Genomic DNA, 27,912 nt, shown 5'->3' on the forward strand with positions numbered 1-27,912 from the left:
AGTGGGACATGGGTCCCGGGTGTTTCTGGCTGCCACCTCCCTGGCTACAAGGTGTGTTCAGCATGTCTCTTGCAGCAGCCCCTTGTGCAAGAGCAATGCTTATGGCCCTGACTCAGATTCACATGTGGCTTGGAGGAGCCTTGCTGGCACCAGAGCACACAGCCCTGCCAGCGCTGCCAGGATTCTTCTCTGCACAGCCCTGGGAGGAGCAAACAGCCCATCCTGTGCTGCCAGGGTCCTACTTCACTCAACTCTCTGGTTCTGCTGAGGTTTGGAAAACCGCAAGCTGGTGCCTGCACCATCTCCTCTTTGCTTTGTTTGAGTTTCTGTTTGCATTGACTTTGTGGTTCCTTTTTCTCTGTTCTGCTTTGCCTTGGTTTCATTCCTTGTCGCGTACCCATCTTATTCTTTTCATTTGTCTTTTCTGTTCTTTTAGTTTCCACCCTTCAGACAAGCGTGTGCTCTCCCTCCTCTCAGCCCCAGTCTCCTCCTCCCACCTGCAGTGACTGCAGTGCTCCTGTTGCTGCTGAGCCCTTGCCACCACCTCATGCCAGTGCTGTCTCTTTGACACCTGCTGTCCCTGAGCCCACTAGTCAATCCTCTTTCAGGTCCCTGCAGAGAGACAGAGAGAGCCTGCAGCTCTTGCACAGGCACTCGGCCTCTGAGCTGCCAACAACTCCAGCTTCCTCCCCTCCAGCCTGCCCAAACCACAGGATCATAACGCCAGGCATCAGGCGAACCTCACTGTCTCCTCCACCTCCTCATCCTTCCCACTTTTCCTTTGCCTCTTGCCAGCCTCTGAGGCGCTCTTCTCTTTCCTACTCTCCTTGGTCTTCTGCTTCCTCCGCCACAAACACACCGCCTCTGCAGAGGGGTGATGTCCTGCAGCCACGTGGCCCTACCATCCTGCCTGTGATTCCTGTCCTGCCTGACAGGGTCAGGGGTCTCGCAGATAAAGCAGGCCAGGAGACCTCAGCAAATGTACCTCTGAATGGCCATCCTGAAGAACATATTGCATTGGGCGCCTCTGGGACCCAGGTGAAAAGCATGGATGGGTCCTTCTTTCCACACCTAGGAGCTGCAGCCTCCTTCCTGCTGCCCACTATTGCCAGCCCACCCAGCTCCTGTGGCCATATTCCCTCCCCGTCATCCCATCCATTGTCTTGGCCTCCACAGCAGTGCTCTCAGCCCGTGTCACATTGTCTTCCATTGCCTCCCCCTCACGCTGCTGTGTCTGAGGTGACTATGCCCAGGAGGACCCCTCCTTACATGACTTCATCAGCCATTGCCCACTTGAGTAAGTACTGATTTTGAATGAGTTGCAACCTGTATAAAGCTTTAGCTTTCAACTGTTTAAAAAGACCCATTCACACTTCCCATGACTGGTAGAAAAAAGGCTGAGACCTACAGCTATCTTGAAACCAAGGTGAAAAAGTATCGAAATCACTCAGCACTGGTCCAGGGACCATCTGAGCTAAAAGCAAGGCAAAAAGCAAGAATTACAGGACCAAGGCCCTGTAGCTGGGTTGTTGCAATGCATATTCCTACTGCATTAGCCTGGAAGGAGATCTTTGACATTCAGCAGAATCAAATTGCATTTGGCAGCAAGCTTAATATAGAGCCTATATTCAACTGGTCCAGACGTAGCAGATGGGTTCTTCTGAAGCTGGAGGCCTGGCCTATGGTAGACTTGTTGTCTGTGTGGCAATACTGGCTGGAGGCCGGGTCTGTGGTAGACTTAGTGTCTGCATAGCAATACTGATAGAGGTTGTGATTTTTTACTCTTTTCCTTAAGTGTCGTTTCTGTTACCCATAAAAGCTAAAACATAGATTTTGTTATAGCTACTCAGAATCCCCTGTGCTTGTGTAATTTACTTCATTCTAGAAACTCTCTTCCTGGTATAAATTGCATTTATAGTTGAGGGCTTGTCACTGTAACTATTCCAGCAAACTTTTTTCGTTGCAGGCAGATCAAGAGCTTGGGTCTGGCACTTGGCATATGGTCTTGATTTTTAGTGCTCATCTAAAGCCTGTGGAGTCAGAGCAGTTACTAGTAATGACTATTTGCAGTTCAGATCATACACATTTTGTGAATTGGATCCATTCCTGTTTATAACCACATATAACGCTTAAATGATGTGCCTAGAAAAGGAAGAAGACTTAGACATTTCCTTTCACTTTTTGCTAGAAGTATTATTGTAAGCACTGGAGGCTCAGTCCTTCCACTGATATAAGTCCTTGAAATCCATTTAGTTCAGTAAAGTTATTTTAAATGCGCATCAGTCCAGTATTTTGACTCAATTCAATTTTTGCCTCAGGCTGGCCTCTAATTAGGTGGGTGTAGTTTTGCAATTACAATTAACTGTACCCACAATGAATTACTAGCTATTATGTTCATGAACCAAAGAGGGCTTGAAACGTTTAAAATATTTCTAATAGCAGCTACAGTTCATTTCAAGAATGGAATCGGGAGTGTGAAATAATGGCAAAAGTAACCACAGCAATAAGGCAGTATTGTAAGAAAACCTAGATAAAAAGGAAGCCAAGCAGCTTATGTTAAATACAGTTTCCAGGTGTTCCTCAGTCAAAACACCTGTCTTTCAAAATAACATTTACCAAATTATTGAACCTGTGATCATGTATCAAAAGCAGCCTGTTCTGAGGGAATGTTATGTGAGGAAATAGCCTCGAGGAGGTGGATTTATTCAACTGGCCTATTACAGACAGGTGAAACACTACAACGGAGTTACTACAATGGAGTTACTCACCATCAGTCCCTCCAACAGGCTGCTGCTTTCAGGAGCCTTGCTGAACCTTGGGCTACTTGAAGTTTACTTTTCCCCCATTATTTTGCAAGACCAGCTGTGGCCAACATGCTTTCTTTTCAACAGAAAGGAGGATATATTGCTGTAGTCCATGATTCTGGTGAAAAGCTGATGTTAATAGAAGTCCACAGAGTTGGCTGATGTAATTTATTATCTCCATGTGGAAAGATATGAGAGGAGCAGAAGAAGGTGCCACTTACTAGTTGGGAAGCATTGTCTGTGTTTTTATTTCAGCACAGAATGAAGCACTAGCCCAGCCAGGGAGGAGGGAGAAGAGTAGCCTATCTGTGACAGGATCTCATAGGAGGACAACTATAGCTAATTGTCTATTGATGCACCCACTATTTCCCATTCTTTTGCATACTTGGTGATTCCTTGTGTTGTGCTCTCATCATGCAGTCAGGTCATGGCCTTGGAATTTGGAACATGACCTTGCGCAGGAGCTGAAGGAGACCATGCTTCACATCTAATTCAAATTATCTGCATTTCAGGCCCAACACTTCCAACTGGTCATCCCAGTGGTGCTGCTGTGATCCCTGCTTCGTCTGGGGGGCCCCCACCTCCGCCACCCCCCCCAGTCCCTCCACCACCCATGGGAGCTGCACCCCCACCACCACCTCCACTGCCGGCAGGCGCCGGGCAAGGGGCTGGCACTGAAGATGGGTCAGTGTCAGGGCTTGCAGCAGCTCTGGCTGGTGCCAAACTAAGGAGAGTTCAGCGGGTAAGGAGGTGGCACTGGGACTCCGTGATGGGCTCTTCTCTGCTGAGGGAAAGCCCAGGGCAGCTTGGTGTAATGGTCTGAAAATCCAGCATGAAACATGGTGAAACATGCTTCAGCTAATTGTTAGGTGAACTTTAAGATGTGAGTTTGGACAGCAAATAAATCCGAGCAGGAAACATTTTGTAGAATTTCTGCTCTTCAGAAAATATTAATAAGAATGTCTGCAAGTTCTCATCTTGCAAGGATTTCATTACTTCTGCAAAGTCCATTGTACTGTATGTTAGTGTTTTCAGTCACTGTAAGTGGTTAAAACTGCGCCATGCTTAAAAATAACAGTATGGACTGCTGAGGCCTCACATCAGGTGTCCACTTAGGTAACGGTTGCGTAACCATGCACAATCATGAACAAATAGCGCTCTGAGTTTTTTCATTATTTGCCTGTGTTTCTGCCTCACTCAGACTGTTCTTGGGTTTAGTAAGGTACATGTGAGTCTTCTTCCCAGGGCAGAACACATCCTATCTCTGGTTTTGGGTTGATTGTGATTGCTGTTCCTAATACTAAGGAAAATTAATTATTAAAAGTGTGATTGTAAATGAACTTTTCATTTATTCCAATGTCGATTTCTTTCTTAAGCCAGAAGATGGTTCAGGAGGGTCCAGCCCCAGTGGGGTCTCTAAGAGCGATGCCAATCGAACAAGTAGTGGAGGAGGTGGAGGAGGACTAATGGAAGAAATGAATAAATTACTGGCAAAAAGGTTTGTACTTAGACTTCAACTAAGCATTAGCATGAGCTCTGCTCCAAATTGTGCAACAAGGTGCTGTCATTTTTAGTTAGCAATGGATCGCTTTGGTGCTTCTTTGCATTTGAGAGGTCCCGCATAGATATCAGTCACCTGCATTATCTGGCCTTTAATATGAAATGTAGATGTTGCAGCAATGATAGCTGGCAGAGTTTAGCAGTTGTAGCAAATCCTGCAGTGTGGTATTGACTTTTTAAATAATGCTGTCTAGTATAAAAACAGTTCCCAGTTCAGAGGGTCTGATCCCAGCTTTCCTCCATGTCCTAGTCATTTCAGAAGGAATTCTGAGCATGGACTACAGTTGCAATCCTTTGGAAAGCATTAAATATAAAACACTATAAAAAGTTAGCAGCAGTGTAAAATAGCAAATAGGTCATATTCTCTCTTTTAAGAATTAAAGTAGTTTAATAGCTTTAAATAGTTACTGGTTCGTCTGCTGATCTATTCTGTGCTGCTGCTTATCAAGACTGATGTTGCTGAACTGTCTGTAAGCAAAGGAAGGTTCAGTGACTAGATGCTGGGGTAGCTAACTCTCTTCAAGCAAGTAAGCTAAATGAACATTCATATCATATCATGCTTAGATGTAGAAATCCTACAAATTTCTGTGGTTCTGGTCTAAAATGTACTCCACTATGGCTTTCAGCAGTGGGATCTGGTGTCTTCAGGTATTCAGGGTTGAATCTCCTCCCTATCTTAATAAAAGCACCTGTACTGCTGTGAGCACTGTGCTGCCTCTACTCTGAAAATAACTGAGCTGCAAATCCTTTCCCAGTGAATTGGTAGTAACACAATTGTCTCCTAAATTTTGCTTCACAAAGCCATGAAAATCATTGGAAATACACAAGCATCAGTCAAGGATGTAATCTGAGCACATGCTCTTAAACTGACAATGAGGGGACTCCTTTTGGCTGCAAAACCCATTTTAGGTGTGATGACATAGAGAAAGGAAAGAACGTGACACTGTGCTGTGTTTCAGGTTGCTCTTACCAAGCTGACAGCCAGGAGGTAAAAGAGGTATTTTTTTCAAACTAAGTATGTTCAGTATAGGAATAACTGAGTGATGAGCATGGAATCTCAGGGGTCCTTTCCCGAGCAGAAAACCAAATGCTCAGAAGCAGGGAATGTGTCTAATGCTGGGGAAGTAACGGAGAAGAATGCTTCTGAGAACTCAGGTGGTATAAAATTATGGCTCTCTAGATTTAGTGTCCCCCATGAGAGCAACCCTTTGCGTCAGGACTGAAGTGTAAGCAGAATAATGAACTATCCCACCACCCACTATCATTTCTAGCCCAGTTAAGTTTGTTTCAGGACATAAGTCTAACACTGGTCTCTTACCCTGGCAAGTATTTCCCTGGCTCAGATTCATAACCATTATAACATTTTGCCTCAGAAATGAAGTATTATAGAAAGACTGTAAAAATTATTGCTGACCTGATAAAATCATTAATACACTTGAATATCTGGAAATAATTCCAACAGAGCACTGTGTCCTACAAACACATACACGTGTTTTATTCTTCTGGGTTTTTTTGGTCAAATTTACATCAAATCCTCCAATCTATGAATCTATTGAGGCTTTTCTTTTCGTTGATGGTAATGGAAAAAAAAATCCTTTGACAAACTTCTAGCAGTGTTTTGAAACTCAGAAGACTTTCTAAGTGCCACTCAGGATCTTAATTTTTTTGGTGAAATTAATTTTGTCCATGTCATAATCAAGACTAAATTAAAAACCTGCCATACTGGTGTCTAAAAATAAAAAATTATGCTAAGGGTAGTGTTTGCAGGTGAGTGGAGATGAGGATCATCACAACCAAAATCCATGTGGAGACTAGAGCTGGAATTCCCCTAATTGTCTAAAATGGAAAACTGGATGTCTAGAGAATCAGTAGCTGACACACCTGAGTGCTGATTAGACCCTGAATAGGGCTTGGAAATGAAAAATTTGGACTTTTTTCTTCAGCTACTGTGCCTTTACACCCAAGAAGTGCTACCATGCATTCTTCAAAGATAAAAAAAACGCATCGTTCTTTTCTGTCATGTCCAGTTGCTCTAGTGGGTGGATTGCAGCTCTTTGCCACTTGCTTCTTGGGGAGTTTGCCCCTCCTCTGGAAGCAGGACAGTGTGAGGGCCTTGGGTCCTCACTCAACTTCTGCAGACATCAGCAACACCAACACCTGCTGGTCCTGGGAATGCAGGGCTCAGGACCTCTGTTGCCTTTGATTTGGATTTGAGATGTCAATAATCTCCTATCACTCGCTAAAGGCACTTGAAAACCTAGGCTGGTGCACTCGTGTTTCCTGACTCCTGTCCTCTAGTCAGAGCTTTCTGACCCTGGAGGGAGCAGGGGTCTTGGCGGAGCAGAAAGGGGCTCTCGTTTTCCTGGTGAGGATGGACCTGGCTCAAAGGGCTTTTCTGTCTTCCCAGCACATGGGAGCACTGCTACAGCTCTTTCTCTGGTAGGGAATGGGGACAAGGGGATATAGGACAGGTGGAAAAATTATATTGGAGCTGGCTGAGAACATACGTGTCATCACTGCAATAGCCACCTCATCCACCTGTGGAGGGTTGGGTTGGTACTCAGAAACCTTAGTGGAGGTTTGAGTTGTTCTTTCTGTGTAGGACAGAGGAGCCACTGCTTTCTGAGCCCTAGAGAGAAGCCATCCTTTTCTCACCCAGTTTCATACCCAGCTGCGCTTCCTTCCTCTGCTTCAACACATTTTCTTATGCTCAGCACCCTATATTCCTCTGTTAAACACTGCCCTGTAAAACCACCCTTCTCTCTGCGTTGTATTGCTGAGGTCTAGTTTCTTCACCTCCACCCCAGTCCTACGCAACCAAACATCCAACCTTTGTCGCGTTCCCTGGGATAAACTAAGTAAATAGTAACTCCCACCAGAGCCTGAATCAGCCTTCCCATTTGGAGGACGTGTTTCTAGAGGATTGACTGTGTGTCCTATCTCCTGTTCCTTTGCAAAGGAGGAAAGCAGCGTCGCAGTCAGATAAGCCAGCTGACAAAAAGGAAGAGGAAAGCCAAAATGTAAGTGAAAGACTCCTCGCTGTTGTGCTCTTGCAAATATGTTGATGCCTTGTAAGCCAAAGTCCTGTGCTCATTCACTGTGTGTGGCAGGGAAAGACAAGCAGTGTTGATCCAGGAGTGGATTTGCACATTCAATCAAAAGCTAAATGTAAATGCTTCCACCTTTTCTGGGAACGGCACGCTACAAACAAGAATTGTCGCCTTATTCATAGGTGAGGTATTGTCCAAACTAAGTTAATAGGTGCTTTCTCATGGTCTGATCCGACCATGTTGTAGAGTACTGTTGGTTCTTGCCCCTTAAGAAGATTCATAGAAACTTCCAGCAAGTTGACTTGGGATCAAGTTCATGTATCTTATTTTAAATTTGCAACTTCATCTAAGCTGAGGTGGATCATCAACTGTGTGGTGTAACTTCGGATTGACAACCTCCTTGCAAAGCAAGAATCAACTCACTTTGGACCCCAGAGTGCACATAAAACACTTCTCAGGGGACTGAAGAGGGAACAGTGTATTAATTGTTAGGCCATTCAAAAATTAAAATATGTGTTCATGATACTTAGACTAAAGTGAGATAGAATTTGGACAGCTTTGGGGAACTTTGATTCATTTCTGTCTGTATGTTGTCCACTAAAGTAATTAGACAAGAATTTTGATTTGACTCAGTCTTTACACTGAACTTGCTACTGGAATTTTGAGTTCAACATGCAGATTAAAACACTTTATGTGCTGAACTAGTAAAGCATGGGACATCTCTCGAGATTCAAGAGAGACCAGGCTTTACTCTGTCCCCCTTCACACGTGGTGCTTTTCTGGGCTGCTGCTCATACAGCATTCCTGTTACTAGGCAGTTACCCTCATGAAGGCTGTCTGCCATGGCTGCAAGATAATAAAGCATCATGTGTGCCTTTTATCACCTATACAGAGAATTTCCTCCAAAAACAAAGTAACAGCTGCTCAGTAGGAAATCCATTCAAAAAATGTAGGTCTCGACCCAATTTGAAAGGTTTGTATCAAAAGCAGAAATAAGCACGTTGCACTATTTAAGGAGAAAAGCAGTTTGGTTGTTTGTTTTCTTTCACGTTCCTCAAGGGATGCTTCAAGCATGGAATTTGCCTGTTGAACCCACTATGCAACCATTGCTCTTAATCTTGCCCCAAAGCTGGTTTTGAATGATACGCTCAGAGGTGAAAGGCACCATTTAACTTCTGACTATTCAGCCTCTGCTGTCGTTCTGCCCCTTCTCTCTCCTCAAAGCTTCGCATTAGTTTATATCCCAAATCAAACTTTTCAATAGTATCAAGCTGTTTAGAAAGGTTTTTAGAGAACATCTCTTTAATGTACATCTTGAGTACACTTTGTGGTGGAAGTATCTTTTGTCAAACTGGCTGCAAATTCATTCTAAAATGCACAGTTAATGCTTTGGCTGAGTGTATTTTGAGGGCTGCTAAATAATATTGACATGGCAAATATATGGGTGAATGTTTTGTGATCTGTCACATGTAAATCCCAGGAAAAAAAGAATCCAAATCTCTGATGTAGTGTTTAATCTTTCTAGTATTAACTGATGTGGTTACATTCTGTTAGTACCTGGACTACCCTGACTGATACCAGTGGCTAACCTGGGCTAAAAGGCTGAGATCTGATCTGCTGTTCCTTCAGTTCCACCAACTGAGGTGGCTCAGTTTCAATATCACAGAGACTTTTTAGAGAAAAGCAGCCAGCACTTTAGAGTGGTAATTCAGCTTGGGTTGGTATACAGTGGTGAGAGTGATTCAGTGGAATCATGAAAAGCTGTCCATATTAGCAGAAAATATAAAGAATGAGAAATGTTAAAGTTTAAATGAACTTGAGCCATACCTTGGCAGCAATGCCTGTTGGACATGCTTAAAGGAAACTTGCTTTTGCACCACTTATGCTACAGCTTGTCTCAAGAGTAGAGAACTCTGCGCTTTGTCTCCAGAATTAAGTAACGACCTGCTTTTCTCTTTGTAGGATGATGCTAGCACGTCTCCTTCACCCAGTACACGAGGTCCCACCCAGCAGCAGCAAAATTCATCAGGTATTAATCTAACTGCTAGTGGTTTAGTTGTCGTCTTAGTCTAGTCTTCTCTGACACCTCTAGAGTCTGGGCTCATATTCCTCCTTTTGGGTGCATCAGCAGTAACAGAAACATTTCCAAATACCTATTGTTTTAAAAACAGTACTTAGCAAGAAATGATGATTTTTATATGCTTCACAGCCAAGAAAATGACAGTACAGCCAAGAAAATGATAATACAGCCAGTTTAGTTATAAAGCGGTCCAGACATGTAGCTGAGGATCTAGGTCTTCAACACTGTGCACCTGAATCTTCAAAGAGAAAAAAAAAAAAGCTATATTATATTACTTTTGGTAGTGTAGCTGTCCTGATTTATACAATTGCGATTTGGGTCTCAGACTGTTATCCTTCCTTAACCTAGTAGCTTGCTGCAGTAAGCCTGATCTTGAGACTTTCTAGGAGAAATTAAAAAGCCCCCCCAAATGTTTTTCCTATGATAAGTTGAAATAACTGTATCTGAGTAGATAAAACTGCAAACCAGTCACATTCATCCTTGTCTCAGCCTTGACTTTCATACATGCTTAAAGGAATCTCTCCCAAGGAAACGAGTTATTTATCCGTTCCAGCTTCCTTTTGGAACACAGCCATGATTTGCGTGTTTGCAAGAGAAAGGAAAGAAGCCAGGAGAAAGGTGCATGTAAATAAGGAATGAGATGTAGAGATTTCCTAGGTGTGACCATAATTCTTCTAAAGAGCTTTTTAGGACCTCACAGAGGAGCAAACCTTTGTGCATAAAATTGTGTGTTCTTCAAGTCTCTGAAACAGTTCATTTGATTTTAGACTATTTCATACAAGGAGATTGGGATGATAAGTAAGTGTTTTCAGTAACAAGGGTTATGTAGTGCGGCTTTTGGGAACATTTTGCAAGTTAGAAATTTAGGCAACACTAAACAAATTCTTTGTGGAAATTTGCGTAGTGGGGGTCTTACTGCTTTTTTTAGATACAACCACGTTTTCTGCCAACCTTGCAGACAAAAAAAAACCCTAAGACTTTTTAATTTAAAAAGATAAATAAGTACTGTACTGAATAAAATACGCCTTGCAGCAATTAGCCTGTATTTCTTAATAGAAGTTATTTGCGGTTTTCCTGCTCCTGTTCCTGTTCCATGTCTTTTTAGTGTTGTTTAACTGTCTGGTCCCTAATTAAAGGGATCACTAAACAGATTTCTCTCTAATATAGGCAACCTCACTCATTTAGCACTTCTGCTTTGATGAATCTTTAAGTCAGTCATCCTCACTGAATGAAAGCAGCTGTATAAGACAATCAACTTCAGGAATTTTATTGTTAAAGAAAAACTAACAAACAGTAACATTTCCTTTTTGTTTTCCAGACTCTGGGAAGAAGCCATGGGAAAGGAGCAATTCTGTTGAAAAGCCTGTATCTTCATTACTTTCTAGGTGAGCTTCACAGGATGTCCCTGTGGCTGGCTAGCAGTCAGGCTGGTCATGCTGTCCTCGTAGCACGCACACTACTCATGTCTTCTTTCATTCCATTGCTGTAGAAATCCATCAGTGGTGAAGAGCTGTGAAGCTAAGAGCCCCACACAATCCCACGTGTCTTCTAGGTACTGGCTAACAGCCTGGCTTCTTAATAACCTTGGCTTGTTCGTTGGCTAATCCCATAATTCAGCACTAATGTTTGTCTTCTGTCACATCTTTTACTCATTCTCTTAATATCTGTTCTGTCTGTCACTGCACAGTGTGAAGGTAGAGTGTGTGGTGTCAAAGTCATGTTCCATGAAAACGGCCCCTGCTTAGGTGGGCGCAGGCGTCCCAAATGTTAGCCAACACTTAAGCAAGTGCTTAAAGCATTCATGCTCGTGAATCAGAGGTTTGAGTTTGGCAGCGCTATGCCATGTTGAAGGCACGTTTTGGAGCATCTTTTTACAGCAGCTTCAGGATGATGCTGCCAATAGGAGAAGTTTTTCATTGTCCAACTTCTGGAGAAATTCAAAAGCAAAGGCAGAAAAAATCTGAAGAGCTTGCAGCTGGGAGAAGGGAAGTTATTCCTCCATCCATGCAACTGCAGTGGGTGCATGAGAAAGGAGACCAAAGCTTTGTGCAATAAGTTAATAAGGCTCTAAAAAGGCCCAGCCACAGAGAGGGCATTGAGAGATATGGGGTACAGAAGCTGGCAGGTGTCAAAGGCTGAGAAGCCTAAAGTAGGACTAAGTCCTAAGTACTAAACAGAGATAGATGGATAAGCTGAATGAGGAAGTAGAACACAAACGTACATATGTTTAGCATTTACTTCAAAGAGATGTCCTTTATTTTACACTGTTACTTGTACCCCAGTGCTGATAGTCTGCAGAGAGAAAGTTGCCAATGGCAACTGCATCTACTTGCTGCTGTGATAAAGATGCTGGAATGTGCCTGCCCAAGCATTCAGAGGGATGCACCAGTGTTACTGAGCAAAATAGAGTCTCTCTAGCTCTCCTAAAACCAATGGGACACATCAATTCTAGGAAATATGTGAGAGTTTCCAATAGATTTAGAAAGACCGTCCCTTCTCCTTGTAAATGGGAGTGAAACCTGGGCTACTTAAAGCAGCCATCCAGTTTTTCCAGCTATCTTCTACAATACCATTCCATCCTGGGAGGAGTTCAGTGCAAAAAAAGGCTTTCCTAGTTTTAACACCTGGAGTAGTGCTCAGACATTGCTTGCTCGAATGACTTCTGTGGGGAAATGGGGCAGGTTTCAAAACCTTTCAGTGGTGACCTGTTTCCATTCCTGTTCACTTTGATGGCATTTGTATCTGTATTAACTTCCGGCCTAGCAGTGAGATGGTAGATTTATTAAGACTTTCTGGAGAAGGGTTGCAAGACCAAGCATACCCTCAGGAGCAGCAGAATCTCCACCAGCCCCCAGTTTGGGCCCAAAGATGATGGCAAAGTTACCTGAAGCCTTTTGGATGAATTATATAGCATGGTTAATTTTTGAAATGTTTTAGAGTTACTGATTAAAAGAGAAAGTCAAGCAGCTTCTGCTTCCTTTATTTTATCAGCTGTCATCAGCATTCAGCCCACTGACTAATACCATCTATGAAGGCCGATAACACTCAGGTGTACTGGCCATTAAGGGCAGATTGGTTTTGTTTCTGGTAGAGAAAAAGAGCCTGTTCTACACAGTATCAAAACCTTCCACTTAACTCAGTCAGGCCTTCCAAAGAAAGGATTACCGGGTTATTGTTTTCTAATATCTTTCTAACCTGTCTTCTACTATTACTTCCGGACTTGATTAAAGTCTAGGTTGCTGTATAGAAAACAGACTGTGAGAGAAAACTAGACATCTAGCTTGGAAACTGCAAAATCTGTAATAAAATGCATTGTTAAACAGGCATTATCCCCTAAGGACATCTCAGCATTTTCTATTCTGATATCATTGTGACTCCCAACACCAAAAAAGCACAAGAGTAAATTAAGTTTCAGTGTAGTCTTTGCACACGCTCCAGTATGACTGCAGTAGGAGAAAGCAGCAACTTTGAGGGTCAGGCTGTGCAAACAGGAGCACTGCCGCTCTCCAGTTGCGGAACACTTCTGATCGTCACAAGAGGGAGCCTCCGATTCAGCGCTCAAACATGGGTGCTCCTGCTCTGGGATGGATGTCATCCATGCCATCAGGTGGGTGTAGCTTAGCATGCATTGCAAGGAACTGACTGGCTCTTTTATTCTCTTCTTCCATTTCTCAAGGATGAAGCCAGTGAGCAGCAGCAATGATGTGGCTATGGATGCCTTAGATTTTGATCGAATGAAGCAGGTGAGTCTAATGTCTTTTGCACTTAAAGAGATTTGACAAGCTACCCATTTTCCCCATGCATGCGCTGTACAAGCAAAACAGCTGTTCAGTCTTCTGAATTCCTCTATAACTAGGTGCTTAGAGAAAGGCTAGCTGATGAGCAGCAAGAGAGCCCAGTCTCACTGGTATTTGATCAAGATGTCTGTACAGAAACTTACAAATAAATATGCCAGCACCTTCTGCGTCCTTGTCCTGGGAGTGCAGATGTAGCTGTTGGTAGCGCTAGGCTCTGATCGTTAGTGGAGGCGGGGGACGCAGCACAACCGTGTTAAACTTGCATTTTCTTCCACCAGTTAGAAGGAAATTCTGAGCAGCTGACTTGTGTTTTGTCTCATCAGGAAATATTGGAGGAAGTTGTAAGAGAGTTACACAAAGTGAAAGAGGAGATAATTGATGGTAAGAAAGAGAAAAATTATTATTTTTCTCATCTTTATGACTAATTTCCCATAGATAAGATGATAGGAACTGCAGAGATTTCCCTGGAGTTTCCAGAATTCTCTGAGCAGCTCTAATTTATATGCACATTTGAATAACAAGCATCTATGTTACCTGAGCTCTGACCTCTACATTGTGTTTACATCCTTTATTTTTATGCTGTTGACGAGCACTTTCACCATGAACCTGTGAGAAATTCACTGGCCAGTATTTCTCACAGGTGGGAGGGTGAGAAAGGGCCTGCCCGTAGCCTGTGGCATATCAATTTATCACAATCAGGGAGCATGAAATGATTTCTAACTGGCCGGCCACACAGGTCTGGGCTGAAGAGGGGACAAGAGTACCAAACTGAAAATCATTCCCGAACATCTTCTGTCAGCTTCCTATGCTGATACTGAATGTATCAGTACTTTTTTATAAATTGCTCTATAATATGACTAAATGTATTTTTCAGGGCCATTACTGAAATGCACAACAAAATAACTATTTGACCCCCACATTAGGGCATATGAAGATGCATGTCCACCCCCTGCACTCCTCATCTTAAATTCACACAGAAGGGGAAAAAGAGAAGAGTGTAAAAGAGCTAAAATCCATTCCCTGTCCCTGTGCCCTAGACCCATGTGCTCGCAAAACCACAGGGCAGTTTGCAGTTGAGGAGACCATCGCCCTTATGCTACTGTCCCAGCAGCTTGGCCTTCAGAGCCTCCCTAGTTCATTCCAGTGCAAAATAAGACATTAACATAAACCACAGAACCAACTTCTTAAATCAGTACTGCAGTTTGCAAGCAAACAGCTGACTGCTTACCCTCACTCATCCTTTTACCCTCCACTCATCCTCTTACCAGCGCGTACTTTCTGTAACCGCTATACTTAGCATTTTCCATCACACTGGGTATAACATTATGCATTAACTTTTTGGTTTGGTTTTCTAGCCATACGGCAGGAGTTGAGTAGAATCAGTACAACATAATGATTGCAAAGCATTTGGACGGTACTGAGAATGCTAGGAAGATCGGATCATTTCTAAGTGTACCAAGGTCATGCAAGATGGTGAGAGAGGACACCGGCACTGTCTTTGTTCTTATACTCTTTTTATTAGCAGACTCAGCACACTTTGAAGCTTGCTGCTGCCTTGGATTTGCTTCATTTTAAAAGTCTTAATCTAAAGAATATTAAATTTTAAATTTCTGGATTTTTTAGATTTCATCTGACACTGCACATTGGATTTGTCAGCCTTTTTTGTATTTTGTATTTGCTTATTTAAATGTATTACCTTTCTTTTTAGTAGTAGATAAGAACACACGTGAACCATTTGCTTTTGATAGATGACTTCAAAGTAATTTTACTAGTAGTCTGCAATGTAAAATGAAGATCCTTTGCCAACAGAAATGTATTGTGGCATCACCAGAAGAAACAGAGACATGTTAGTTGTCAGCCAACAAGTTCTTTGTCTCAGAGTTATCACAATATTAAAAAAATGGTACGTCAGTGCATCACAGTATCTGTGTTCATATTGGTAATAAACTGTTTATTGTCCACATGGCCCTGCCTTTCTTTGTTTCATTCATCCTTTGAGCCATCTCTGGGGTTGACGAAAGGAAGGTGACTGAGACTTACCACGTGGTGGAAGCTGTGCTGGGACAGAGCTGCAGAGCACAAGGAGAGAGCCTGAGCACATTACAGCTTGTGCAGTGGCAAAAGCTGTGCCTTCTTTTACAAGGAGACATGTTTCTCACCTGCCCAGTCCTCCACGTGCCACCAGCTGAGCACCACCTCCTGCAGTCAGTCTGCAGCAACCTCAGCAATGTTTTGCCGGAGTCAGTGAAGGACAGTGGCCTATGGCTCTTCTCAGGCACTCCACTAACTGTCCCACCGCATCTCCTGCCATCACTGAAAAAAAACCAGGTCCCCATCATCTGTACTTGTAAGCGCTTCCAGTAAAAAAAGGGGAGATATTTATGCAGAAAAAGGCCACTGAAGGCATTAGGACAAGCTGAAATCACTGGCACAGCACCACTGAACCAGAGGCTTAAGGAGGGTTAATTTGTTACTATCTAACCATATTTCAGTTGTTAAAGTTGTGCAAGTTTTGAGCTTTACTTCATAGAAAGTGTAGTCAAAGAGATAAGTGCAAGATGCTGAACACGTAACAGTGCACTCCCAGTTCTATCTTTAGTTCTCTCTTACTTTAGAATCATTCTCCCCACCAGTGCCGTATTTAGAATTTCTGTTTGACTTAGTTTGGTGCAAGCTACATGGCAGCAGTCTTTACAACCATCTGCTCAATAACTAATAAGGTGAGCGATTGGAATTCAGCTGTTGAAATCTATCAGATATTTTCCAAGCTCTCTGCTTTGCTTCAGGCCTTCCTGAAGAGTGTTTTAAAAGCCAGGCCCCAGGAGTGGTTTGGGGAGAAAGCCTGGTGCAGCAGCCCAGGAGAGTCTGTGGTTGTCCTCTTGCTCATGTTCCCCAGACCTCACTGAGCATGGCAGCAGGCACTGCCTGCCCACAACACGAGACCCAGGAGAGGAGGAAAGGTGGAACGTGCTTTACAGTTAGTTGTAAAACTTTCTGCTTTGGCTTGGAGAGCATGAGGTTGTCCTTCAGCACTCTTCAAAGCGGCCCAATCTGCCTTTTAGAAAAGAGTCTTTTTTACAATCTGGTTATACTGTAGATTAAATATAGGAGATAGGAGAAATTTGAGTTTAATGCAATGGTGAGCTCCAGACTGAGCCTGATGTCTGTTAGCTGTTTAATGCCAGCAGAAGGTAGACAGTGGAGTGAGATTTCCACATGGGAACTAAATCTGGCAGACATTGATGTGCACCACAATACAACCCCAGGAGCAGGAGAAGGAGCCATTCTGGTAGGAAGAAAACAGACAAGTATCAGTAAGGGTAAAGATTATAATACTCTGTTGCATAAATCTCACACAGTAGCTCATGCATTTCTTCATTACAAATCCATGTAATGGCATACCTCATAATGGCAAGTACTTTTCAAACTGCTGCCTCTCAGATGATCACAACTGTTCTGTGAAACTCTCTCATAATCTTCATTAGGCTTCAGGAAGCTGGAGCCCAGCATGGCTCATGTTTGCCTTGGAATGTTGCATTATGCCTAAGGTCAGTAATATCCGCATTGTAATTTGGGCCGAGTGTACAGCCTGGATACGGTGTGCCACTCTGTTAACATCAGCCACCTGCTGTGAGTTTTTCTTACTTTCTTCTTCCACTTTTGGAGGCCTTGTATAATTAAAAAATAATGAGCTGAAGTTTGCAGAGGGCTTGGGATCAAGGTGGAAGGGGAAGCTTGCCTGATAGGGGCAGGGGAGCAGTCCTGGCATCACGACGAGGGCTTTGCTGGTTCCCAGCTTATGGCTCCAATGATAGGGATGTGCAGGGCAGCTTATTTGCCCCAGTGGCACCGTTGGAGGATTATCCCCTTCCAGACACCAATTCACTTGGCCTATTGCCTCTAGGGAAGGATATCCCTTCATGCTGGGCTTGTTGAGGGTACCACTGCCACAGGGCAGGACATGCATTTTACATCAGCAGAAATCAAAAGGGGCATTAACCTCCACTCCAACCTGTCATACAGCTGTTTGTCCCTCATCTCTCTCCTCCTGCCACAGCATTAGTGTAGTCACACAATGAAGGGTACCTGGATTAATTTTTAAGCAAAGAGAATAAAACTATACATAACCCCAGTGTTCTTTTAACTCAGACCCATTCGCCCTGTGGTTATGAAAAAATAAACCCACAAAACTGAACCAACACCCTTCTGCCAAGTTTACTGGTAGTGGCAAGGACAAGTGCCCACAGGGAGGACAGGATCACAGCCTTCTCTGGCAGCACCCACACACATTCAAACTCAGCTTGCAACACACATCTGTAGGCACCAGACTTCCAACCACTTTTCTCACTGAGCTGGAGAGTGCAGAGCAGAGAGGCTGTGGGGCTGCCCAAGCAAAACACAGTGGTACCGTGATGGAAATATTGATGGGAGGCAGGAAAAGAAGCAGTTGCCAATTTTGGTTACCCTCCGTTTACACTATAGCCTCTGTGTCAGGCTAGGCTAATAACTATCTATAGACTCCAGAGATGACTGCATCATGGAACAGCTGAGTAAAGGAAATACAGAAAGTTCACTCTCCGTAGGAGGACAACAGTCAGGTTGAGAAAGATAGCATAATCTTTATTATGTCTTGTATATTAACTTGCTGAGTTGGCCAAGCTTGCTAAGGACATGGGAATTTACATATGTGATCATGGAGTGCTGACAATACTGAAGTAAATTAATCAAAAAGCAAAAGCACCTGACAAAGAAGTCAATGGAGGTTCCCACACCAATGCCTCTTCCTTTGGGAGAAAAGGCACCTGAGGAACCAGTGAAGTGTCAGAAGTAAGTCCCTCTTTTTTTCCAGGAAAAGAACCAGATCAAACTGATACCTGTGAATGAACTGGTATTCAGGCCTTGCATCCCAAAAGATCTTGTACTGCTGAGCAAACCTGGGTATTCACCCAACTGCCAAAATCAGACAGGTGATGAAAGGGAAATGGAGGAGGAGGAACCCAAATTGCAGCAGGCTAGCTCAGATGCCTGGCATGTCAGGCTAGCAAAAGGTCAGATCAACGCACTGGATCTAGTGCTATAGAAGGAAGGAATGAAACTGTATTTATTGAGGAAATCAGGCTTCTCGGGTCTAATAGCATACTTTGAGTAACCAAAAGGAATGCAGCATAATCTTTTTCTTCATGGATTTCCAGAAGAAAGCAAAACAAGTCATACAGTTAGAGGGTTAGGGTGTAAGAGGACCTTTATAGATGTATTCTCTTTTAACCACTTAGTAAGGACAGAAATAAGTTGTCAACTTTCACAGGTGGAAGGAAGTTAGAAGATAGCATCTGTACTCCTGATTCCCTAGACATTACTCTGTTTGGAGAAAGGTATGGTGATGTAAGATTTTTCATGAGAGAATCATTGAGGATAGCCAGAAGCTGATAGCTGGAGACGACAGGCAGAAAAAATTAACTTCCAGTGGGTAGAAATGGCATATGAATGTTGATAGCACAAAGCAAGACACACAGAGAAAGAAAATCCCAGCTCCGTTTTCCCTTAACACTATCAGTGATGGCTTTTAATATAGTTGGAGTATCATGTGCTTTCCAAATGTCAAGTCACTGCCCCTCAAATGACAAAGGGAAAAAGTTAAAATTATTCTGAAAGCAGTTAGGAGCAAATACCACCACAATGTCCCCATTTCTTCATTCTTGTACACTCCATGTACTCTTAACTCCTATTCACAGACAGGCATATAATATAGAGAAGGACAAGAAAATTGATCAGTAATATTAGCAACCTTGGTAAGCAGCAATTAAATCTAGAACTTTCCCACCCTCAGAAGAATTTACAATGAAGAAAAGGATGAGAAACATGAAGTTATGAATACTGTACAAAAGGTAAGTGAGAAAGGACTACCCAGTTCCTCCAGGGGCACATTCACACTGCTGATCAGACAGCAAGCAGAAGACTAAAGAAAGGGCTTCTCCATGTCACAGTTCAGCTCTGCCACTTAGCTACACTGAGTATTAGATTATAAGAATAGAAATGGATTTATAAAAGTTTCAGACAAAGCCCTGGAATAAAGGTCAAACAGCAGCTGCTAAAATAATTATCAAAATTTTCAAAAATATACACGTATTTCATTGCATATATAAAATCTCTGTACCAGTCATTATCAGAAGAAAGATATTATATTAGACAAGACATTGAGCTAAAGGCACCCTTGTGTTCTCCAGAGAGTATCATTTACTACTGCATGCCAGCCCTCCCTACTTTCACAGACCTGTGCACACAGAGCACCTTCATCTAATCTGGCACAAAGAGAAACCAGTTCTAAACTACATAAAGGCACGTTCATACGGACACACACCAAGCATTCTCCATTGCAGAACAAGCAAAAACAGACTCAGGCACACATGGCCCAGGAATTCTAAGCCTAACCCAAAGGTTCACATAACCATAGCTCACTCTAATCTAGTTTCTCAGGGTTACTTAATCATTCATTAAAAAGCATCAATAGTCTAAAATACTGCATTCAATGGCTTCATTTTCACACTCATCCACATGGTCTGAGGAGCACACACATCCTTCTACTTGAAAACTCAAGTCATTCAAATGAACGAACAAAACACCAATGCAGCAACTAAAGCCAGTCCATTAGTTTTCTTTTGCCAGCTTGTATAGTCTCTTAACCCTTGAATAAGGACCAATAGTGTCATCAAAAACGAAGTCCCATAGAACTCGAACCCAGCTCTGGTGATGTGGGAGGTTATCATAATATTCCGCTGCAATCTTCTTCACCTGGAAGAAGAAGAGAGAGAACAAGCTGTTAGCTGCACAGTGTCAGGTGTGTCTCATCTTCCTATTCAGATCTGATACCACAGCCATAACCTGAAGTTACTTGTTACTGCTTGTGAGCTTCTGAAGTTCAGCCAAAAGAGATGTACTTAAATACATTTAGATACTTCTTAGCAGATTTCTGATGTAAGCTTTGCCTCATAGCATCAGAATTTGAAAGATGATGGATATCTGCTTTCAGTCATAATTATTTTCTATCATTTGGGAGGTAGAGGGATCTCCACGATGAGATGACTAATCCAGCCTGTAAATGGCCAAGACTCCAACACCCTGTCTTTTAAGCCCTGTTCACCACTTGCAATACCCATCTGCTGAGGGTTCCAGGTAGGAGAGAAATACCAACTGAGAAAACGCCAGAGCAGTCTTGGCTACATTTTGTTTTATTTCCTCTGTTCTGCTGCCATGATGCAAATCTGAGAGAGGAGTTCCTCCAGCAGGCAGGAGATGGCAGGGGCTGTCTGTTCTCCTCGGTCTGGCATTAAAAATGCTGCAAGATTCACTATTAGATCATCACTCTAATAAAATTTCATCCCTGTTACAAATCCCAAAGTCTTAAGACCACTGCCATAAGAGAAGCATTGTGCATAATTGGGGGTGGCAGCTATGGTAGGAGTAAGGCCAGAACCAGACGACAGAGGTTTCAAACCTGGCATGTTCAGGGGACTATAAGGATCCCCAAGTCATGCCTACTCCAGCTACATGGTCTGCTTTTTGAATACACTTAAAAAGCAGCAGAGTCTGCTAACTACTGTACAATTGCATATAAATTGCTTGGGCATGGTTTTATTACAGCTCCACCCCCTAGACAAACAAAGCTCTTTTCTAGAGCAGTTTGTCTTGCTCAACAGTATGACTCTTCCCTTCAAAAACCCTGCAGAATTTTAAAGCCAGCTATGCTGAGCACAGGAAGGACTTCCAGGGAAGGTCAAAAGGGTTACACACAAATTGCCATTCAGGAGAATATCGTCAGCATCCGGGGTGTAACAGTGGAATCTTAACACAGCATTTTGACTGTTTGTGAAAAGGTAAGAATCCCAGAAAAAGTTAAATTATAAGCCAGTACAGCTCACTGCTAGTTACCTTATTAATTCAGTTTCCTGGCAGACACTGCCCTGCGAGGTAGATTGGGTAACATACAAGTTTTGTAAAGATCCTTTACCTCTGTACCTCGGCGGCTGTGTACCCAATGCTCATGTCATGGTAGTGCCACATTGGATGTAGAAGATTCAGGCCACGACTGATTGTATTCTGCTTTTCACTGAATACCCCTGACTTCCTAATAATTCCCTACATCCTGCTCTGAAGTGTTGATCTGTACCTCAAATGTCATTCATTTTCAATGGGATTCAGACAACATCAGCATTTTCCCTCACAGGTATTTGTTAATGACTGGTAGAAGGGTGATTTCCAGGCGCTTGCGTAAGATCACTGGAGAAGCAAATTTAGTTCCTAGTGCTCCTTCTGTAACTACAGTCAGAATAATTTAATCTGGGTTTTGCATCCTACCTTTTCCGTTTGGGTAACTGAGTCAAAGGATAACAGAAAGGACTATTTAGACAGTAAATTCCCTTAACTCCCTTGAATGAAAGCAACTAATGAGACCTTAAGAAGACAGGAAGAGGGTCTCAGATCCCCCAGCTCCAAAAGCTTCACTCCAGTTCTGACATGGTCATTCCCTAGCATAAAGAACACACAGACCTTCCCTCCCCACCTCCATTTTAGATGCTATTTCTGAATTTTGACTTGCAAAAGTAATTCAGCTCTCATCTATACTACCCAAGTTCATACAGCAAGTCAACCATTCCCCTCTTATCCAGAGCCCCCAGGTATTTCTTGCACACAAAAACAATGGTCTGGCCCAGATATGTTTTCTCAGCTGGTTACATTATTCTGCAGAGCTCTTGATCACGTTAGACTGACCACTACAAGGGTTTCAGAAAGCCTTTCTGTATTGCACCTTGCACACAGAAGTGGAGAGCTAGAGTATCACAGACACCGATTCAGCTCCTATGTCGTCTGGCACCAAAGGCCACCAAAGTGACCCCATAGATGAAGCAGGAAAAAATGGCTTGGAGAAGAGGCCAATAAACAGCCTGTCTATGTTCAACTGAACAGTTTCCATACTCTCAGCACACTTTAGTAGCTCAGGTGGACACAACATACAAGACTGGAAACTTGCACTGAAATATATTTCAAACACATATTCTGCAGTTGTATTACAGATTCAGAAATGGCACTTAGACTACAACTATTATTGGATAATTGAGATGATTAATCAAAATACCCAGCAGTGAATTTTGAAGCAGATCATACACACCATATTCTTGGAAGCATGCAGCGCAGTCATGGCTGGCAAGTGCTTGCCAGCATCAAGTAGTGGAGGAGTTGCCTATTCACCAAGCATACCAATTTAGCACCTTCCTGCAGAGTACAGTGGATGCTCATTCTGAATAAGAAGCCCACCATGGAAACCTCAAGAGATGCCCAGTGGCTTGCAGTGGAACGTTTTACCCTAGACCAGCTGCAGGACAGTGACTCACACGCACACGAAGTAGTTCTTTGCTCCTGCTTGGCTTTGTGCATGGGCACACCTCGTGCAAGAAGGCAAGCAGCACTTGCATCACTGGCAAGGTCCCTGTGCTCTGGGCAGGACAACTACGCGAGATGTACAGAAACAGAGAGAAGGTGAAGTGCAATAAAATATTTGTGACAAAGGAATGGGGAGAAGTGAACATTTAATGAATGCAGTTAGAGAGAAGGCTTCTGAAGGTTTTTCTTATTTAAAAGACAAGGATGTTTTAGGTGGATGTCCCCATTCTGCTATGACATGTCAGGAAGGAATTTTTGAAGTGGTTTCTCTTTTACAATGCATCTACACAAAACATTCACAACAAAACCAGCTCACCTATTGTAATTTCTTTCAGCATCTCCATATGTAAACTAAAATTATGTCCCTTTTACCTACCAGAAAATCTGAGGAGTGGGAGAGCAGAAAGTAACAAGATTTTAGTGCGGATTTCCTTTTAAATACTAAATCTGTTAAGTATGTTTGAGGCTGGAAGAGTTATCCTCCACGTTGCATTCTGAGTGCAGTAGAAAACCTGTGGATAGCAGTTTCCAGGTAGCAACCTTTGCAGCCAAAACATACATCATCTCAAAGATGACAGCACCGTGACAAAGTATTCCTAGATCCTGCTCCTGACTTCCCTCTCAAGTTCTCCATATTGCTTTGGAGATGCTTAGAATGCTAGAAGGCATATTACAGACATTGCCCCCCATAGTTCTTGACGCGGGAAGTACCCAAGCAAGCCCTCCTGGCCATCACAGGGTTAGTGAAATCTGCAATTCAAAACCAGCACATCTACCATGTTTTCCAGTCTTGTCTGTCTAATAAATCTGGTTCCATACCAGATTCTTTTCCTTTTCCCACAAGCTTAATGAGTAACTAGTTTGCCTCCAGTTACACTGCAGTTTTTATTGCAGTTTGTAGGAAGAGTACCGAGTTCCTCCTGCTGTCCCCTCCCACCATAAGCATATTAAATCTTTCAGATAATGAAGAATGGATCTTTTTACTCATTTGGTAAACAATGCAACATTTTATATTTATAAGGCTTCATGCAAAGACTAATCTAGTTATAAGTCTATAGGATTTTTTTTAAAGCAAGTCTCTCATTATAATGTTAAATTTCACAGTCTCTTCTGTAATCTCTCATTATGCTCATGAGACGAGTTCTTACTGCACACTCATGTCATTCATCTTTAATATCTATAAGCTTACAGCAAAGCCTAATTCTTCCTCTTTCAAATCTGCCATGCTCCTGGGCTAAAGGTCTTTCCAGTGGCAAACACATTACTCAGAACATTCTGAGACACCTGTAACAAAGGACAAAGCTGAATTTACTTTACTGATAAACAAGTGGAAGAGGCTGTTACTCTCCAAGATTAAAATCCAGTTATTCTCTGATCCTTTCTCCTTTGCTCTCAGTCATGCGGGAATCAAATAAAGAACTTTATTACACTTTCTACTTGCCAATAATTTAAAATCAATATAGCTATACTGAAAGGTCATCAATACTACATAATTCAAGTATTAGCAGTTGCAGTGCCTAACAGACTAGATCTTAAAAGACTAGACCTTCACTGAGTGAAGAATTTGCTGGAAGGTTAAGCAGAGGAGAGCAAGGGGAGCTTTCTACCCTTATCTGTTATGAGGTTCAAACATTAAAGCAATCCAGAGAGAATATGTTCCCTTATCTCCTTCCACCAAAGGGACACAGAATTTTTCTTCTCAATTTGCAGAAAAGAATAACTAACTTGCCTCAATGGACAAAGGGTTTTCTACTGTAACTGTTTTGCCAAATGATTTTCACTTCATAATAAATTTTCACTTGTAAATGATCACTCAAAGACAAAGTCTTCATATAGTACTGTCAGGCAAAAACAAATGACAAGCCTGATATCTCCTCCACCAGCAGGGCAAGTCTCAGTTTCCCAACAGCCAGAAATACATGAACACTAGCACATAAAATTCAGCTACTAATTCTATCCTCTTTACACAGGAGAGCAGACACTTTCAGCTGCTGCAGTGCCTCAAGGAATTCAGCTGAATTATTTGTGATGTGGGCAGGGAAGAGCTTTTCAGGTCTAAGTCAGGTCTGGAGCAACAGTCCCAGCAAGTTCAATTAGTCACTTCCCTCGTATAAGCTAGAGACCCAACCTCCTTCTACTCTATTTGCATTTCAGTAATCTAAGCCTATCTAACAAGTTTGAACATTTGAAACTAAAGCTACGCTCATACACTTCCCAGCTGAGCTATCAGGTGTATCAGCAATGGGAGAGCTTGACAGGAAAACTTCACATGTGACTGTGGGCTGCTTTACCAGCTGCTATGAACGCCACCAGGAATGGCCAGATTCTCCAGGACAGACCTCCAGCAGTGAAGGAGTTGTGTTAAAATAGAACTGCAGGCTATATAGAGGCTCTCCGCAGTCTTCTATATGACAAGAAGATCTCTTGTTTTGAATCTCCTCCCAGTCAGTGATGAAGAACAGTAAGCCATAAAGCACGGTTTGCTTGGACATACCACTATAAAAGTTGTACACATTATGCAGTAGTGAGAAAGGCACAACTCCTGACTCTCAGCCTCTTCAACCCTACCTCCACCTCATGAGGATGTTACAGTAGTAGCCCCAGCTTTGCATCGGACCAGAGACAGAAGATGTTTCCTTCCTACCATGCCAGAGGATTTGTACGTAGGAGTAGTACTTTGAAGCCAGATCCCTCTAACACTGTGAGCACCTGCTGAGGAATCCTTGTATTAATACTCAGAAGAGCAGCTACACACCTGGAGGGAGACTGAAAACCATTCCTAGACACCTGGCCTTTGCTTATTTGATTCCCACAACTGATAAAATGTAAACAAAACGGGACTTGACTTTCAAAAGAGGAAAGCCACAGCACTTTCCCAATGACAAATCAGGCATCCTCACTTTCTCTGGGTGGGGCGGCAGAGCTAAAACAAGTCATATAGAGAGAGGGGTTATTTTCTAGCGCTCTTTGTGCTGGGATGGAGCATGACCTGATACTTACATTATCTCAAAAATAGAAAGATTTTTATTTGATGTTAACCAAGCAATATACTTAACAGATTGATCATCAGACAAACTTCAAGTAGTAATTGCCACCTGCCTCACTTTAGATGGGCCTTTAAAATTTCAAAGAGATGAAATCTGGTGGCTGAGGGAAATATGAAGAAATTTAGAGCATTGCTGGAGAATTTTGTCATGCAAAAATTATTCCTCAAGCCCTCTGAGGCTCAGATGTTCTTGTTTCTGTCAAATAAACTAAATATTACAGCAGTTTGGTAGCTATTTCTCTCAATCTCCTGCTTAAAATGAAAGCATTAGAAAGAAATCTAAAAACTTTCTTCTTTTTCCCTTCTTTTTCTTTTTTTTTTTTTAATTGATCCATTGATATGACTCAGAGTGATTTCTTTGAGACAGTTTAGCAGCTTTCATAAAAATCCAATTCACTCATGCTTATGCCATACTTACCATCGGCAGTCTGCTTCCAGGAATGCTGGGAAAGTCATGATGCTCCATGTGGTAGCCTACATTAAAGGTGAGCCAGTTCAGAGGTCCATAGTAAGAGTACGTCTCATAGCCTTTTAAGAACATGTAGTGTTCTGCTATGAAGTGCCCAGAAATGGGATGTAAACCCATGCAAAGAATTGTACCTGCTATTAAGTAAATAATAGGTTTCAGACCCCAAAGGTAGTAAATTATAAGATCTACAGAAAACTGGACAAAAGCATTAAAAATTTCCATCTGTGTAATTGCTTTGGGGTTCACATACAGTGGTCTCAGACTGTAAAACAGTGGCTGGAGGAAAAGCCAAAGCAGTTTTCGAAGTGGCGTACAGAAGAACCAGCCTTCAAAGTTGGTGGGAATATCCACATCCAAGCTGTCCCCACCAAGGTACCGATGATGGTCAATGTGGTATTTCTTGAAGGAGGCAGAATAAGGGACGCCAACTGGCAAGTTGGCGAAGACTGCAAACCATCGGTTCCACTTGGTTTGCTTGTTCCCAAAGGCAACATTGTGCGAAATATCGTGAATAGCAAGGGTCAGAGAATGGTTGATGCAACCCCCAAAAGCATAAGCCCAGAAGAAAATCCATTTCCAAGATAAGTCTTTCACCAGGTAGCATGCTACAAACTGCACGAAAACCATTCCAGATACAATCCACTTTAAACGTGGATCCGGTCCCATAAGAGTCTTGATCTCTGGATACTTTGCTAAAGGGAAAAATGCAGAGAAAACCTCATTAGATCACAGGTAGGCAAATATAATCACCACTGGCACTCTATTTTTACCATAGATTTCAAGTCCTAGTTTTATAAAGTGGCAATTCCACAGCAGGGTTGCTGCTACAATGAAAGCTTTATTAATGTATGGGCTCCATTCCCATCATGTTGAGTTATGATTTATATTAATACATACACACATATATACACACACACATAAAAAATAAGATTTACCCTAATGGTCAACATGTGACATCCCATGCCTTCACAAGGATGAGTAATAGTATGCCAAAGCCCACCAGATTTAAGCTCTAAGAAGCACCCTCTGTCAAGTTTTTAATTTCACTTTTTATTCTGCTCAATTCAGTTGCCATTCTCCACAAGAGATAAAACTGCCTTCTTTGTAGCCCTTTTCATACTGTTGCTTTAGACACACTAGCAGTGGAAGAGGGCTGAGCGTCAGGCTCACCAGGTTTTGCTCTGTTGTTAGATCACAAATATAGCATTAAAAAATAAATTCTAAGTATTTGAGTGTTCATGAGTGCTCCACAACACATGCAACTCCTTGCATGTAGTAAAATCACAAGAAAGTCAGCAATACTATCAGGAATGTTTGAGAGAAAATTTTTCTCAGTTCCCATTCATGAGCCTGTCACCCAAATGACCACACACCAGTTCCATGTGGCCTCACAATACTACGATAAAGCACCACAGAAACTTAGGGCAGGGTTGCCAGGTCTGACCTGTGTCAGAACAGGACCAGCGTACTGGCCTCTTGTACTACTGGACGTTCATTTGTCCTTGTAGGAAAACCAAAATACACAGAAATACAGCTTTTCTTCTAGGTGCTGTTCATCACGTCAGATTTCTTCCTTACAAATCCACACTTCTCACTTCCAGTATTAACTGACGTTATTTTTTCCACTGTTTCATGGCTTTTAGCAACACACTCGCCTCCCTCCTTTTACTC

General features: G+C 42.5%; 2 protein-coding genes across 8 annotated transcripts in view; one reads left to right on the top strand and one right to left on the bottom strand.

Annotated features, from left to right (window-relative positions):
• Positions 1 to 15,250, top strand: part of EVL (Enah/Vasp-like) — a 155,383-nt gene extending 140,133 nt beyond the window's left edge. Inside the window, exons 6-14 of one of the 3 annotated variants that reach the window (XM_054068196.1) lie at positions 3,317 to 3,546; positions 4,181 to 4,302; positions 7,324 to 7,384; positions 9,377 to 9,443; positions 10,813 to 10,879; positions 10,984 to 11,046; positions 13,171 to 13,237; positions 13,615 to 13,672; positions 14,647 to 15,250. In XM_054068196.1, the coding sequence (XP_053924171.1) occupies positions 3,317 to 3,546; positions 4,181 to 4,302; positions 7,324 to 7,384; positions 9,377 to 9,443; positions 10,813 to 10,879; positions 10,984 to 11,046; positions 13,171 to 13,237; positions 13,615 to 13,672; positions 14,647 to 14,684 (773 nt within the window). In that variant the 3' untranslated portion in view covers positions 14,685 to 15,250. Of the gene's footprint in view, positions 1 to 436; positions 3,263 to 3,316; positions 3,547 to 4,180; positions 4,303 to 7,323; positions 7,385 to 9,376; positions 9,444 to 10,812; positions 10,880 to 10,983; positions 11,047 to 13,170; positions 13,238 to 13,614; positions 13,673 to 14,646 lie in introns of those variants that run through there. The other 2 variants (XM_054068197.1, XM_054068195.1) reach the window with 2 other exon arrangements.
• A 150-nt stretch (positions 15,251 to 15,400) lies between these two features.
• DEGS2 (delta 4-desaturase, sphingolipid 2) overlaps positions 15,401 to 27,912 on the bottom strand; it is a 39,206-nt gene continuing 26,694 nt past the window's right edge. For 4 of the 5 annotated variants that reach the window (XM_054068201.1, XM_054068203.1, XM_009559156.2 and 1 more), the window contains 2 exons: positions 26,191 to 26,933; positions 15,401 to 20,080 (listed from right to left, as the gene is read on the bottom strand). In XM_054068201.1, the coding sequence (XP_053924176.1) occupies positions 19,937 to 20,080; positions 26,191 to 26,933 (887 nt within the window). In that variant the 3' untranslated portion in view covers positions 15,401 to 19,936. The remainder of the gene's footprint in view (positions 20,081 to 26,190; positions 26,934 to 27,912) is intronic. The other variant, XR_008450064.1, reaches the window with a different exon arrangement.

Source organism: Cuculus canorus, chromosome 5, assembly GCF_017976375.1.
Source record: "Cuculus canorus isolate bCucCan1 chromosome 5, bCucCan1.pri, whole genome shotgun sequence".
Lineage (NCBI taxonomy): Eukaryota > Metazoa > Chordata > Aves > Cuculiformes > Cuculidae > Cuculus > Cuculus canorus.